At 31.7% G+C, this 15,039-nt stretch overlaps 1 protein-coding gene across 1 annotated transcript; it reads right to left on the bottom strand.

Annotated features, from left to right (window-relative positions):
- Positions 1–11,294: 11,294 nt before the first annotated feature.
- LOC119689999 lies at positions 11,295–12,356 on the bottom strand. Its single transcript, XM_038104964.1, has 3 exons — positions 12,012–12,356; positions 11,877–11,957; positions 11,295–11,821 (listed from the first exon to the last, which is right to left on the bottom strand). The coding sequence occupies exons 1-3, from the start codon at positions 12,303–12,305 to the stop codon at positions 11,492–11,494; spliced, it is 705 nt and encodes a 234-aa protein (XP_037960892.1). The 5' UTR covers positions 12,306–12,356; the 3' UTR covers positions 11,295–11,491.
- Between the last annotated feature and the right edge of the window lie 2,683 nt (positions 12,357–15,039).

The following is a 15,039-nucleotide window of genomic DNA, read 5'->3' as shown; positions in this document are numbered from 1 at the left end:
GTACATTTGCGAATTAAATGCGTGTCGTAATCCTTTAAAGAATTTCACGCCCAACATCTCTTTCGACAGGCACATGCAAGGCTCAGACACTTCCGTGGAACTGCTCGTGAGCAAAGTAAGAAGCACAGATTCACGTAAAACTCAAGCATCAAAGTAATTAACGTTCCTGGACATTTTAATTAAAATTTAAATTGTAGAGAACATTAAAAGCTACATCCACTCAAAAGTGGTTTATTAAAAAAATTGTGAATTAATTAAGCATACAAAAAATACTCCTTCTCTTAATATGAGAATTATTCCGGAGGAGTAAAACTTGATGCCAATGCGAAAACATAAATTATTTTTATGGGTCGGATTTCAGTATACAAATATTAATTTATCCAAAAGGATTTATTTGCATGATGTGGCTTAAGTCTCTCTTCCAATAATATAATTCCAGATACGTTATCGAGTATGAACGGTCAACACATATTGTTTCGCAGGCTGGTAATATGATACTCCATTTTACCGAACTCCATGTGGGTATGCGAGATAGTTATTTCTACGGAGATGATTGGCAACACAATAGTGTCAGCGAACATATTCATTGGGAAATTAGTATATTTCATCAATCAGTTCATCAAAAAACTTGTTTTGATTCTTGACAATGCTGCTTCAATATTTATACCTATGAAACCATGGTCGCATTTAGCGAACTTGATATCACATGTCCAGCCACACGGGCCGAAAATGAGATTAAGGTACCGAGCAGTTATTTGAGTTGAATTATATGTACACAAATACATCGACAATAATATGATATATGTATAGAGTAATAATGTGATATATGTATAGAGACATCTACTGACGTATTGAAATTGTGTGGTGTAGCAATGAAACTTACCTATTTTGTACAGTGAAGTATTTCTTGACCATTTTGGTGACTCTAGCAGTTACAATAACTGGCATTAACAGCTTACTTGATGTTCTTAAGAAAAATAACTCATCTATACAGAAATGTAATTGACCATAATTTAAGTTCGACTGTTAGGTGTTTGGTTCAATATAATATTGGAGTTGATTCAAGTAAAGTAGTCGTCCTTTCATCAATATTAAGCGAATTCAAGAAATTCTCACGAAAATGATTCGGTTTTTAAATCATAAGCTTCCTTCGAAATAAATTTCTGTTTACATGACTGCAGGCATTATTTATTTAAGGACCATGATTGCAATAAGCCCAACTGTATAAATAATAACTTAATAACTCGCTTGAGACAATACCAATTTTAAAAAGAAGAAATATAGATAGTTATATTGATTGGTGCAAAAAAATATGTATGTATAAAATACAACAATGGTGCTTTAAGAGATCAGAAAAAAATTTTTATAGATAACGAATCATGTATCCATACATATAAGCATACATATAATTGAAGATTCATGATTACCCATTTCAAAAAGAGTTTTTTGAGCTTGAAGTTCTCCAAACCATATATGCATTCGAACTTGAATCCAATTAGTGGATGGCATTAATTATTTATAATTATGAGTTTAATATTGTGTAGTAAGAAATCTATTTCGAATAGAATAGGCTGGTAAGATTGTGGAAATTTTAAACCGAAAAAGAAATTATGTTAATCCAGTAAATTTTTAGCATTTGCCTTGCAGTTATTTCATATGATGGCAAATATCCGACAACAGTGATCCTTAAAAATCTGTTGGTAGAGAAAATTTTTATATAATCTTGGACTGCAAGTAAAAAAAAATTAAGCCCTGTCAGCTTTGAGCTGAAAACCCGTGTGGTAGCACACAAATCCACAATAAACTTAATTTGTGTTATTCAATTTAGAAGTTTATCAATTTTCGATAATCAATAATATATGATTAATCAAGTCCAACCAAAGCCCTTCGAAGCAAACTGTTTCATTATTTCTCAAAAAAAAAACTGACAGTTTGTAAATAATCTTATTAGAGCTAAATAAAACTATGACTTCAGAATGACACATCATCATTTATTTGTTACTTGTGAGAAGTGTTAGATGACATATAGAATCCCAAATGCGTTCTCAAACAAATGAGTTTTTGAGCAGTCATGATGTCAAATAATTAGCTTATTTGTAACACAATAGCATTATGGATCGAAATATTCTCTTCTTATTCCTGCACATCAAAAGATGAACTGTGTGAACAACGATAATCGTCGGTAGAAGAAACTAACAATGCATGCGAGAGCCATTAAAGTCATATAAGCGACTTAGCAGATTAACCATTAATGCATTCGAGAGCCATGTTTTGTGCGTGACTTTAATGGATTAGAAGGAATGAACAAGTGATAGATGTCAATGATATTTTGGCATCTATTAAAGTTAGTTGAATTTATTTTTTCTTTCTTAGTTAGCTTACAATATAAAAACCATAGTTATTCTCATATTTAAAAGTATCTGAAATTATTCAAATTATTTATGCAAAGTGCTTTTTAACTATTATAAATATGATAATAATGTGTCTTAGTGATATGACAAATTAACTATTAACTATTGTTTAAAGTTGGTATAAAATATGATAAGTATATATTTTCAGGATTTTGAAATTAATACTTATTTTGTTCAGAGAGAATATTTAATAAATAAAAGCACAACTAACTTAGATATAATATTTTGTAGTTGCAATGTATAAAAGTACAATATATGTTATCACTCATAATAAAGCACAACTTAAGTTTTTTCCAAGAAGAAAATATCTTGCAAAATATGTAAAGAATAACATAAGCTGCTTCTGAGTAATGCTAATGGCAAAGGCGGTGGTGCATTAAAACAACAAAAGTAAAAGATAGCAATAAAAACTTAAGCATCAGTAAGAATGGAGCTTTCCACTGTTACACAGACTGCCGTCGTCGTTGTAGTTCCCGTACTTTCTTCCACATTAACATAATCGTCTTATGAGTTGATGCACGGCGCTGCAAACTAACGAGACAAATATATGAATTTACTCATTTCATTTTATGATATATTTTATCTTAAAATGCACATTTACACACAGACATGCAGGTGCAATATAAAACCATTCTTATCAATATATAATCATAGCTATTAAAAATAATTGGAGTAAAGTCGGGGAAACAAGAGCAGATATGTTGACGCTTACTGCAAACTCTTAAAAAATAATATGCTTTCCTTGTTACATTTACAGATACATACTTCATAAGGAAAATAAAACAATTTTGAATAAATGGGAATTAATTGTAGTTTTTCTACATACAAAAGTGAACAGCGTATTCAGATAAAGTTATACCAATCACTAGATCCAAAAATTTGAAATTTTAGAATAAATTAAACCAACAAATCAGCGCAAATAAGCATAAGTTTGGTAAGGTTGGCATGACGGCCTTGTGTACTAAGAAAGCCCACTTGAGCTCAAATAATGGCCCGTTGTGTTACTATAGGAATAGCGATGGTTCATACATAGAGTAGGTGCTCTTTATACGACCAACTCCGAAGAGGCAACTACTCTCACATTAGATGAATGTAAGATTACAGGATGGTTCTATGAATCTGGCTAAGTTCCTACTATTGCAAGATTTTTAATTTTCTCCTAGTTCAAGATGGGCATTGACACATGAGATGAAAAACAGTTTCTTTCTCTTTCTCAGAGCCACATCCACCACAAAGATCGTTATAAGAAAGACCTATTCTCATAGCATGCTTCCCTACTATACAGTGAATTGTCACTACTGATACCGTAGTGCTGAACAGATTCCGCTATACTTGAAGTAGGAATCTAGTAGTTACGTTTCTTGTTCAAAATGGACCAAATCGACTTAAAAATCTGACAACTGAATTCATCAACCCATTTTAAACATAAGTAGTTCTATGTAAAATACAAATACTCTCTTAACTAAAAATTTAAAAATTTCTATACATATTTTTTTACACAACCTTTAAAACTATTTCTAAAACAGTTTTTGCTTGAAACTATGACATCTTTGGATAATTTTTCTTCACACTGTGGAGTCGAAAGTAAAAATTAATTCTATAATCAACCAAATATTTTCAAACTTCAGCATTGTGTGCATAAAAGGTCGACCGTATCGGGTCATGTACTTATCAATGATGACAGTTGCAAATAAAACCGAGGTCTCAAACCCCATCAGCCCTTTTAAAATATATCAGACAATGTTGCACAAAACTAAATGGATTTTTCAAAATTATATATTCATACATTCATCTGAATGAGTTTTGAAAAAATCTTTCTTAATTGAGTCTCTCTTAAGACCGTTAAATGGATGTCATCTATTTAAAACCTTTACCTACTTTAAATGCTATTCCATATTTCAGTGCCAAAGATAGAACTCTAATGTATTCATACATACAATATTTATACAATACATATAATATACATGAATAAATTTCGGTATGTAAACGAATTTACTATATACACTAGACTTATTCCAGTATTTAATCTTAAATATTAATTTTCCAGAAAAGATGCTAGATATGCATCTTATTCTTATCTTCGTTTAAGATTTTGATCAGTTATCTTGCTTATCATTTGAACATATTGGTTTTTCTTAATTATATTGGCCAGATATGATATGATTTTGTTTATTTGTATATTTTACATGAAATTAGAAGTTTCTATCTAATATGCCTGGGGAGTTCGAGAAGTTCTACAACCTCACATAGGACGGAATATTGTTGAACGTTTTTTTTGTAGTTTTGTTTTTTTCAGTATTTTTGTAATGAGTCAGTAACCATGATTGAAGAGCATATCCGGAATCACCCAGTAACCAATTTGTCCTCTCATATATAGGCATTATGAGTACTTTCTCTATAGCGAGTATAGAATTCCAAGATTTCTAAATCATAATCGCAAATAAGAAGCATATTTAAAAAAAAAATCTTTTCTATATTCTATTCACACTGCAGATGTGTGAATTCTTACGTATTTCTGCATCAACTTATCCTGAATAACAAAAGTCACTTCATTTCTTACGAAGCATTATGTTGACTTGCTCATTGGGCACACAAAAACCTGTCCTATGTCGCGTAAATACGACAGCATAGTAGATAGCCTTATATGCTTGTGTATATTGGTGTTTCTGATCCCACTCTTCAGCTCCTCCAACTTCCTCAGCGAAACAGCTCAACAAAACGCGATTCTGGCAAATGAAATGGTGATTTCCGATGATGAAGATGATGATTTCCGCGATCACGTAACTCTGCAATCATAGCAACAAAATATTCCATGTTTCATACTAAAAATGTGGCAATATTTATTTATTTATGATTTTTAATTAATTTTAAATATCTTACCACAAATAAAATGCAAACTTTGAAAATAATCTTTTAAATGGAACTTTAAAAAAATCTTCCATTTCTATCAGTTCAAAAACCAGTGAAAACATTTTCTCAAGAAATCGTTCGAGTTAAAGTCAGACTTTCTACAATATATTGACCAGCGTTTATAGAGAAGGTACTAGAGTACCTATTGTGTCTATTTACAGGCTTGTCTAGAACCAGGCTAATGCTATTAGGTGCCCCACTCATCAACGCACTCGGCGAAATTTCTAGCATTAGCATTGACGAAATTCACGCATTTATCAATGCTTTCGTCTGGTTCTAATATGACCATTCTTCTACCCAACGTTATGAGAAATTGTAAAATTGAAATGTCTTTTCAGCTGATGAGGAGGAGGACTCGTACCTTCCTCCACTTGACTTAACTTGACCTAATAGTATAAGCATATTTAAGGGACAATGCGTGATGGTTACTTAGACCGGGACCGATTAGCGCGACATTTATGAGCTGGAATATTTTTCTGCAATTTTGTTATTGTAATATAGTAAGTAATTTGACAACTATTTTTGACATCGTTGCTATAGTGTACTGATATATAAGTTTGGATCTATTAGGATTGTGTATGGTGCACAAACTGTTTTAATGGAATTAGTAAGCTGTCATTTTTATTTGAAAGCGTATTATACATTTTGTTGCCAATCACAGTAGAGCAATAGTTTTAGTCATATAAGTACAATTGCCTTCGTAAATGAAACACTCAATAGATCGGGCTATTGAGAAAGACTAGAGAGACTGCGCTTTTTATATATATTATTAGATGTGTAGAGGTTGTAATGATGAATGATCAGGCTTTAGAATTTAAGTCAATTGACTCGTTGTAACTTTTATTTGAAAAGATTTGTATCTTTTACTTTAAACTGACTTAAAGTTTCTGTTAATACAGTAGCAACACCCTAAGTTGCTAAAGTACAATTTCTTCTTTTGAAGCATTTTAGAGTGAAATTTAGTTCAAACATTTTATATAGCGTAAAATGATTTTCGTTTAAGGTTTCTTCAGTGTAGTCGTCTTTAAACGTGCAATTGAGCATATTAACAACTAGTTTAAGTACACAAAACTAAAGCAGCTCATCTCAAACTAACAAGCCATTAAATTGCTCAACTTAATGTTGCACAAGAAAAAGCGGAGCAAATCCTTCAACCACGAAAACAAATTACCGTGAAAAACCACACCATAATTTTCACATGTAAATGTAAGTAGCAGATTTTATGTTCTTACGAGTAGTGAAGAGCGAAATGATTTTAAAGTGAACACACTACTGATGCCATTCCGTAATTATGCCAAAGTACGTAAGTATTCTTCAGCTGATTCTATTTTAGTACATCTGAAATAAAGTAAAATAAAAGTAAGACCTAAATCTGTGTCTTCGTTTCATATATGGTATGGAGTGCGAGTTACTCGAATGTTTCATGATTTTGTAGACTTTAATTTTTTTATTTATTGCTATCATTGTAAGGACTTCAAAAACACCTAATAGGAGCACTCGTTGACAGGATGTGTATAATCATAAGCTCTTCCTTAATGCCTTTGTGCTTTCATTGTGCTTTTGTATTAAGAAGGAAATAAGTTTCGCTTAAACTAAAGTGCTTAGGATAGCATTTGCAAGTAATGCGAAGGACTTAAACGAAATGAAATAAATAAAAATTGTATCCATGTAAAAAATGGTAAATTTATTTTAAATTATTCATTAGACGGAAAACGAGAAATAAGGTAAATAAAAAAATAAAAACTTACTTTAGTCCGTGGACGTATACCATATACCCGTACGGAGAGAAAAGTATTTTTCGCTGTATTCTTCAGGTCCTAAAGGAGCATCTCAAAATAAGGAGCAACCTTTTAAATTAACGAAAACTCGGTTAGAATTTTAGTGTACGTCTGTGTGTATATTTTTTCACTAAAATAAATATGAAGAATGTTTAAAAAATGGTGCTTAAAATAAGAACTAACAAGCACATCTACACACACACACACACACACACACTCACTAACTAGGACATCACAATGAGGCTTAGCCAGGACAAAGGAGATGTGAACAAAAGATGAAACAAAACAAATTTCCTGTCCACGATGCCATGACTGTTGAGCGCACTTTTAGGCATCTTTTATTTGTATTGGATTTATGGAAATATTACTCACAATTCGTACATATTTGTCTTGCAAGGAATTTCTAATTCCTGATGATATTCTTGTTAAAGTAATGCAAACAATTTAGGTAACCAAATAAATAATAACAAATTCCTTTAATATAGCAATTTATTTTAAAAATGTCTGTATTTTTTGGAAGTGGAACTAACTGAAGTAATTACTCAATACATCTTAGGAGTACTCATCTGTGACATTTGATACGACGAAAGTTGGGATTTCGAATAAAATCCAACTCTGAAAAACATTTGGTTTGGTAAAAAAGTATGTGATTCTAAAAATCCATTTTGACCATAACGGAAAAATATTATTCTGTTGTATTATTATAAATTATATGAACGATATTAAATAATGTTATCGACTGACTAAGAACCAAGCTTACGGATTAAGAGCTTAATATAGACTTGCATAACTGTGGGATATGTACATATATATATATGTATATATATATTTGACTTGTCACAGGGTTTCTTGTACTTCCTTAGTAGCCAGGTCAAGAGCAATGTGGCTATTTTGCTCCAAATTTAGAGTCTCCTACTTGAACTAATATCTGTCCTAACGGGAGACTGTATTATAGGGTGACACGAACCCAAACCCGAACCCGACGTGCCTTATCAAATCTCCTGTAGAACATCTCTCCTGTCGCTCGAAGAAAGTATGTTACACAATGGCACATGTTGTTTCTATGTCCAGATTTGTCTGCAATCAGGGTGAAGTTTTTCGTGGTCCCATTTTTTAACATTTTCGGCGATATTTCAAATATTATTATTGGCTAGATACATACTTTTATCAATGCATTCAGCTGGTTTAAGTATGTCCGTTCCTTTACGTACTATAACAAGAAATGCGAAATTGAAAAGGCATTCTTAGCTTATTCGTTCTTCATTCCACTATATATACCAGCTATTCATACAAATACAATTGTTTAACGTGATTGCATTTTATTGTAATTTTAAATTAATTTTTTTTTAACTAACGAAAAAATAATTAAGTTATTATAATGTTGTTGGAGCCAGTGCACTTGAGCACTTTTACTCTTGCTTAACTCGAGGTATTTTAAAAACCCCTTTTTACATCTTGACTGCATTAATGTTTATCACTTTATTAGACTAAGCAATAATTGACCTCAGCTCTTCATACCTCCCCGAGCAGCTTGTAGCCATTGTGAGATTTGATAACGCGGTGTTGATAAGTCTGTCAGTTTTCGCAAATAATTTCAGGGCTTATGCTTTATGTATTTATGTATGATGGGATTAAACTTGAGGTCCCTGAAAATGACATTCGTCCTAATGTACCAAGGAACTTTGAAAAGTCTTCTCAGAGCCTGGCTTTGTGCAATTTCTAACTGGTCAATAGTAGTGTTTGAAGCTTTGCTAAACGCTACACAACCATATAGAAGTGACGGACGAATTAATGGGTTATATATCAGTTTCCTGTGCTTAGCATTGAGATTTTGATTTCTGAATAGCGGTTGGAGGTGATGAAGAATTTTGGCACAGCTAATTCTTATTAGCTATAATTCTGAATTTACAAAATAGAAGCTGTGAACGGAAATTGTAACTTTAAATTAGTGGGTGGTTGTCAAATAAATTTAATGGTGCGCAAATCTAAGGTATCGCTTCTCGCACTCATTTTTCGCTTAATCTTTGAATTTCTTGACCGGTTCGTTTACAGAACGTATACATCATTACTTGAAACACAGCTTCACTTATTTATTATTTACTGAGAATAACAGATATTGGCTGATGCATATTGCTGCTGATATGGTTGTCCAGGGTAAAAGGTTAATTTGTCCTCACGATATAAAAAATGTAATTTCATTTTTATTAAATTTAACAGTATTAAGCAATTCTTTTACTAATAACTTAAATCACTATATTGGCTTACCCTGTACGAGTATTAACAGAGTTCCTTAAAGTGTCAATGATATTTGATATCATTTACATTGCCTATTCTATTATTGCTTGTATTTATTATTGTGTAAATGATATACACAAGATAAGATTATTGTTACATATGCTATTATTTAATGCTTAATTCAACAACTTAAAACAATTAATTAAATCAATTTTGCCCTTTGGCTCATCTTAATTCATTATAAAAGGCTGTCAAACCTTAGGTTTGGATTCAATTTAAGCCACCTCAAGTAATCCTTAAATTAGCGTCTAATTAGACATGGTCGGTTTGTTTGACGATGTAAATGATATATTTACGATTTATTTGATGCATGATTTGTGGGGGAAGGCATAAGGATTGCCTATGCTAATTATTTTGCATTAAGGATGCGATTTTCCCAGTAACAGAAGCTGCAATAAAATGCCAGCAGAAGGAAAATTTGCAATGATTTTCAGTTTAGTTATGTATTTAGGCGGAATTGTTAACGATTGGAATTCGCTGTAATGCACTTTATTAAATAAAGTTGAAATTATTTTTGGCGAAGTATGCTTAAATTATCATTAGCTTCACTGAAATGATTTCGACAGTTGCATTCTCATTGGACTCATGTTACTCATACGCACTGGGGAACTTTAATTGGAATTTTAGCAGAGCAAAAATGATTAGCCCATACTTATTTTGAGCATTTTGAACGTAATTGGCTTGAATATATCGTTGTGGGGGCTTGAAATGGATAAAGTGAAAAAAGTGAAATGAAAACCAACAATCTGACATGTGCATATATTTTGTGAAAAACATGGCATACGCATGTGTTTCGTATGTGAAATTAATCTGATAATACATTCGCAGTTAAAATGTGAGCGGTAGTGATTGCGAAATCTATAAAAGCTGTTATTATGACTCTAGTGGTAATAAAAATTGTAATAAGTATTTTATGTTAATTTGCTGGTATCTAAACTGCAAATCTGGCGTTTTGATATTTTACAAATACATTTTATTTTCTCGTTTGCGCGATTTTGTTAAATTTATTTTAATACATTGCCACATGAGCATGGACTCGTACTCGTACTCGTAGTACTCGTAGTCGCACTCGCCGTACTGGTACACACATGCGAGCCTACAATATCGGGCCTATAAATAAAATGCGAATTTGTGGCATTGTGTAGTTTTCATTTGTTAACCAAATGACCCCAAAATGTGCCAATGGCAGTGGCATTATTGCTTTAGTGGGAGCAAAATTTATTTGCTGTAAGTCAAATAGTTCATAATAAATTGCTTTGCTGTGGATTTGCTGCTCTCGTTCCCAGTTAGCTATCGCTTTTGTTATTGTTAGTATTGTTAGTATTGTTGCTTTTTTTTTTTGTTTAGCCATTCATACTTTTTGTTCGAACATTTTCTATTAGAACCAAGCACTGCAGAAAAAACCAATTGTATTCACCAAAAAAAAAAAGATCTCTCACAATTTACATTTTTCCCGCTTGTCTTTAATAGCGAATTTATTTAAATAAATTTGAAATAAATGAATGAAAGTTTTGTTATACAATAAATTATTTTGTTTTTCTAATCATTGTAAGTTTACAAAATGTTTACAACCGTCATTTTAACGCTCCTATCTTCCTAAGTCCCTCGGACATTTGTAGCTTTTGATTAAAATCAAATATCAATAAATGTGCCATTTCGATACAAAGCCAACTTTTTCATACTAAGAGTATTTTGGTTTATAGAATTTATATTTATAGTATTTTGTTAAATATTTTTTTTTTACGCAATCAGGACATATCTTAATGTATTCACGAATATTCAAAGGAAATGTTTACGATTTATATGAACATTAACTGTAATGCAAAGGACTTCAATGGAAAAATAATTATGATTTTACATATATCAAATAAATTATTTATTTAAAATTTTTTTATCATAATCACGACTAGTTTCTTTTTGATTTTAGCAGGTCTAACTACATTTTCTAAAATACATTTTAGCATAAATTTACGCATAAATTTTTTCGTTTAGTTGGGTTTCATACAAGCACCAACAAGTGTTGTCCAAATAATAATTCTAGGGCGGAACATATTAAATTTTGTCTCAAAACATTTTGCATTTTGCGTTTCGAAAAGCCTAATTTTTATCATCAGGGGCATCAGATTTTTCATTGCATATGGCACAATCCTCATCATCACGCAAACATAATTCAGTTGCTGCATTAGAAGCATCTCGCATTATCTCAGTTGAGTTCAGACTGGCCCCAGCTGTCTCAGCCTTAACACTGTCGACATCAGTGATATCAGGTGCGCTTTTTTTGACTTGCTCTGCACCTAAATAAACATCACGAGCAATCTGAATCATCTCAGTTGAGTTCAGACTGGCCCCAGCTGTCTCAGCCTTAACACTGTCAAAATCAGTGATATCAGGTGCGCATTTTTTAACTTTTTCCGCATCACGAGCATTCTATAAAAATTCGATCTTTTATTAAACAATTTATTAATAAAGCATAATCTGTTACTTCAATCACGCCCAGCTCACTTGATTCAGTAAATTCAGTATTTGATGAATCATTTCTATTGTCGAAAGCCTCGACAGCACACTTGATCAAACAAAAAAAAATGAATTTCAAAAAATTTGATGTTGTAGTACTTACTATGTAATCCTTTAGTGTCATCTTTTTTTTCTTTTTCTTTTTTCTTCCAGTTTTTTCAGATGTTAGTTTACAGCTTGTTTCGGCAATAGTTTTTGGGCTATAGAAATACTTATTATCCTTATGTACTTCTACAAAATCTTCATCTATGTATTCAGTAAGGTATTCTTTAACTTGAGGAAACACTATATTGTACTTCCTTCCCGTGGTGTTTCTTATTTTATATGCTATCTGTTGAGGACTTGCTGGCTTTCCTATTATTTGTAATGCTTCTATTATCATATTTTTCACATCCATTATTTGACCCTTCAGTTTTTTTTATTAATTTTTTAAGAAACAAATTTGTATTACGACTTCAATGAAAATGAATTTTGACTATGATGTATAAAAAAAATTTTTAGTTATTCAAAGTGGATTAAAAATTAATGCTAACTACGTTTTAAAAATATGGAAGTTTATTGAGAAAACAATATTTATACTACAATGGAGCAAACGGCATAACTGAGTCCCAATTTCTGATAATTACTGCTTCAACTTCATAACGCCCAAATGGGTTAAAAAGTTGAAGGCTCGACACTTAGATGGGGACTCTAAAGTAAAATTTATTTTACTCTTTAATGATATTAGTTATGCTATGCACTATATATGTCAAAAGTCAATGATATTCCAATTATAGTTTAAGGTTAAATGAAATGAAACTTTTCTTGCTATTTCCCCCTTTTGTGAATAGTGTAGCTTTCTTGTCATATGACAAAAATAATTATTAATTAAAAATAATATTTATTTTTATTATGATTTGGCATGTTCCTAAGCGTATATGATCATATATCATAAGAATGAGAACTTAACCTAACTACTAGTTGTTTCCAATTTAGACTATCTTTAGCTAGATATCTTAATGTATTAATCGATGTTTTATTATTTTTAATAGAGTATCTCTCAACGTAGTTCTAGTGCAATTTCTGCCCTTCTGTTCCGATAGGGTTCCAAAAGAGAGCTGAATTTGCAAGATTTTGCTGGTCCTTTCATAAAGGGTCCGTTACTATCGAGATGTTATCCGATTTAGCTCTGGAATTGACAAAATTACTATTTCTAGTAGATACGCGAATCAGTAAAGTTTTAGCAAGCATACATGATTAGTCCGAGCTACCTTGATCGGTAATGGAATTCCTGTCTTAGTCCGCTTGGTTTAGTTTAGTGTAGACATTTTCTTCTAGCATCAGATGATGCTCATGAGAAACTATAGAGGATACATTATGAACCTTGATCTCCAGAAATAATATTCAATGTTTATAAACCGATGACTTGCTTTCGGTCAAAAAGAATTTGCAGACACCAAACATTTTTAGCTAAATTTTTTTGCAATAATATATTAAATATAGTGATGAAGATTTCTCATCAGGTACTTAACTTTGTGGTACTTAATCTGAGCTAAATAAGTATTAAATATTATTTAATTTAGTATTGGGAACGTAACTAAATGCTTTTCACCACCAATATCTTCTCTAACAGCAGTTATTGGCACAATAAAAAAAAGCGAGGAAATTGTCGTTGTTAGTGGGCCTAAATTATCGACATGCAGAAGAGAAAAGGAGAAGAGCCATTTGCAGGATAACCAGACTTTGCAATTTGTTTTCCAATTTGTTAATTTGTTTACTTTGCAATCATGTCAAGTGGAAAAATTTTGCCATTTAAACTAATTAAACTGCCCGATTTTTTACTGATTTTATTCTGATTCTTCTCGATTTTTTCTAATTTGTTTTCGTATTCGATTGTGAAAAAGTTTAAATGTGAAAACCAAAACAAAAAAGGAATAGAAATGAAAATGGAAATGAAAATGAAAATTGTTTCCAATACGATTGCCAGTTCGAACTTTACTTTTAATAAATTAGGCAAATGAGACCACAACGTGATTATTTTTGGTTGGCCTACAAAAAATGTGTGGGAGAGAACCAAATAGGAACACGTAAATTAAGAAGTTGAATTATGGATGAATGGGAAAATGCGAAATTAAATTCAACTTCGTGCGGATGAACTTTAAGTTGGGAGCTGCGTTGGCTTAAAAGCAAAAAAATTTGGCAACCTCCAAAGGACCTAACAGGAAGAAGTGTGTTTCAGTGCCCATATGTGTACATGTTTATTTACTTTTATGAATTCTTGACTTTTCGTTTTTATTATTTTAAGTATTCAAAACACGCACACATTTCGCCTAAAACAAACATTTGCTATTTGAATTTTTTCCTCATAATAATATAAATTTATCTCGCTCCGAGAATTTTCAGCAAAAATCTCAATGATTCTTCAGTGTTTGCGCTTTGCTGGTTCCAAGAGAATTTTTGCATATTTTAGGCATTTTGCCATGCAAATATTACTGCGAACATTAAAAACACATTAAAGGGCGCTACTGGGCTTAATTAGTTCTATGAGCCGCACTTTTTCTATTAATTTTTTTTTTTTTTTGAGTTTTCCTACTTAACTAAAGCAAAAAAAAAATGAAACCCATTATTAAAACTACGGAGGCAAACATTTTCAAAATTCAGTTGTAAGTACATTAATATAAAAACCAACTTTTATAACAATAAAATTTCAATTTTTATAAGCAGTATTGAGCCCAGCCTTGATCTGGGCAAGGAGGAAATCACTGGGAGGAGAGCTGCTCTCTCCTTCTGACATTAGGAGGTCCTCAACGGACGACATTCTGGCCTTCATTCGGAAAGCGGAATGTCTTCTGTTCAATTAGGGTCAGTTACGGCACAAAAGATCAATCTGGTCGCAGTGCTCTGCTCCAGTGGGAGCTAGTACCCTGTTTATTTCTATTTCTATTTCTAAGCAGTATTGAAGGTTTCCATTTATATATATTTATATAGATTAGTTTAATCAATGCGTTTGTTTAGCGGAAGTGACCAAATCCTCAAAAACAGTTTGCGTAAATCATTATTTTTTAATATAATCTTTCTCAATTTCAGCATATATAATTTAAAGATTCAGCAATATTTGAATAACATCTCTGTTGTTCTTTTACTTACTTACT

The sequence above is a fragment of the Teleopsis dalmanni genome, chromosome X, assembly GCF_002237135.1.
Source record: "Teleopsis dalmanni isolate 2A chromosome X, ASM223713v2, whole genome shotgun sequence".
Taxonomy (NCBI): Eukaryota; Metazoa; Arthropoda; class Insecta; order Diptera; family Diopsidae; genus Teleopsis; species Teleopsis dalmanni.
Note: the sequence above shows the minus strand (reverse complement) of the source record. Positions and strands in the feature narration are given on the sequence as shown.

Excerpts from the sequence above, each read along its gene's own strand:
- LOC119689999 (XM_038104964.1), bottom strand. The coding sequence starts at position 12,305 with ATGGATGTGAAAAATATGATAATAGAAGCATTACAAATAATAGGAAAG. Across the intron at positions 11,958-12,011 it reads TGACACTAAAGGATTACATA|TGTGCTGTCGAGGCTTTCGA; the intron begins GTAAGTACTACA and ends TGTTTGATCAAG. Across the intron at positions 11,822-11,876 it reads GTGAGCTGGGCGTGATTGAA|AATGCTCGTGATGCGGAAAA; the intron begins GTAACAGATTAT and ends GAATTTTTATAG.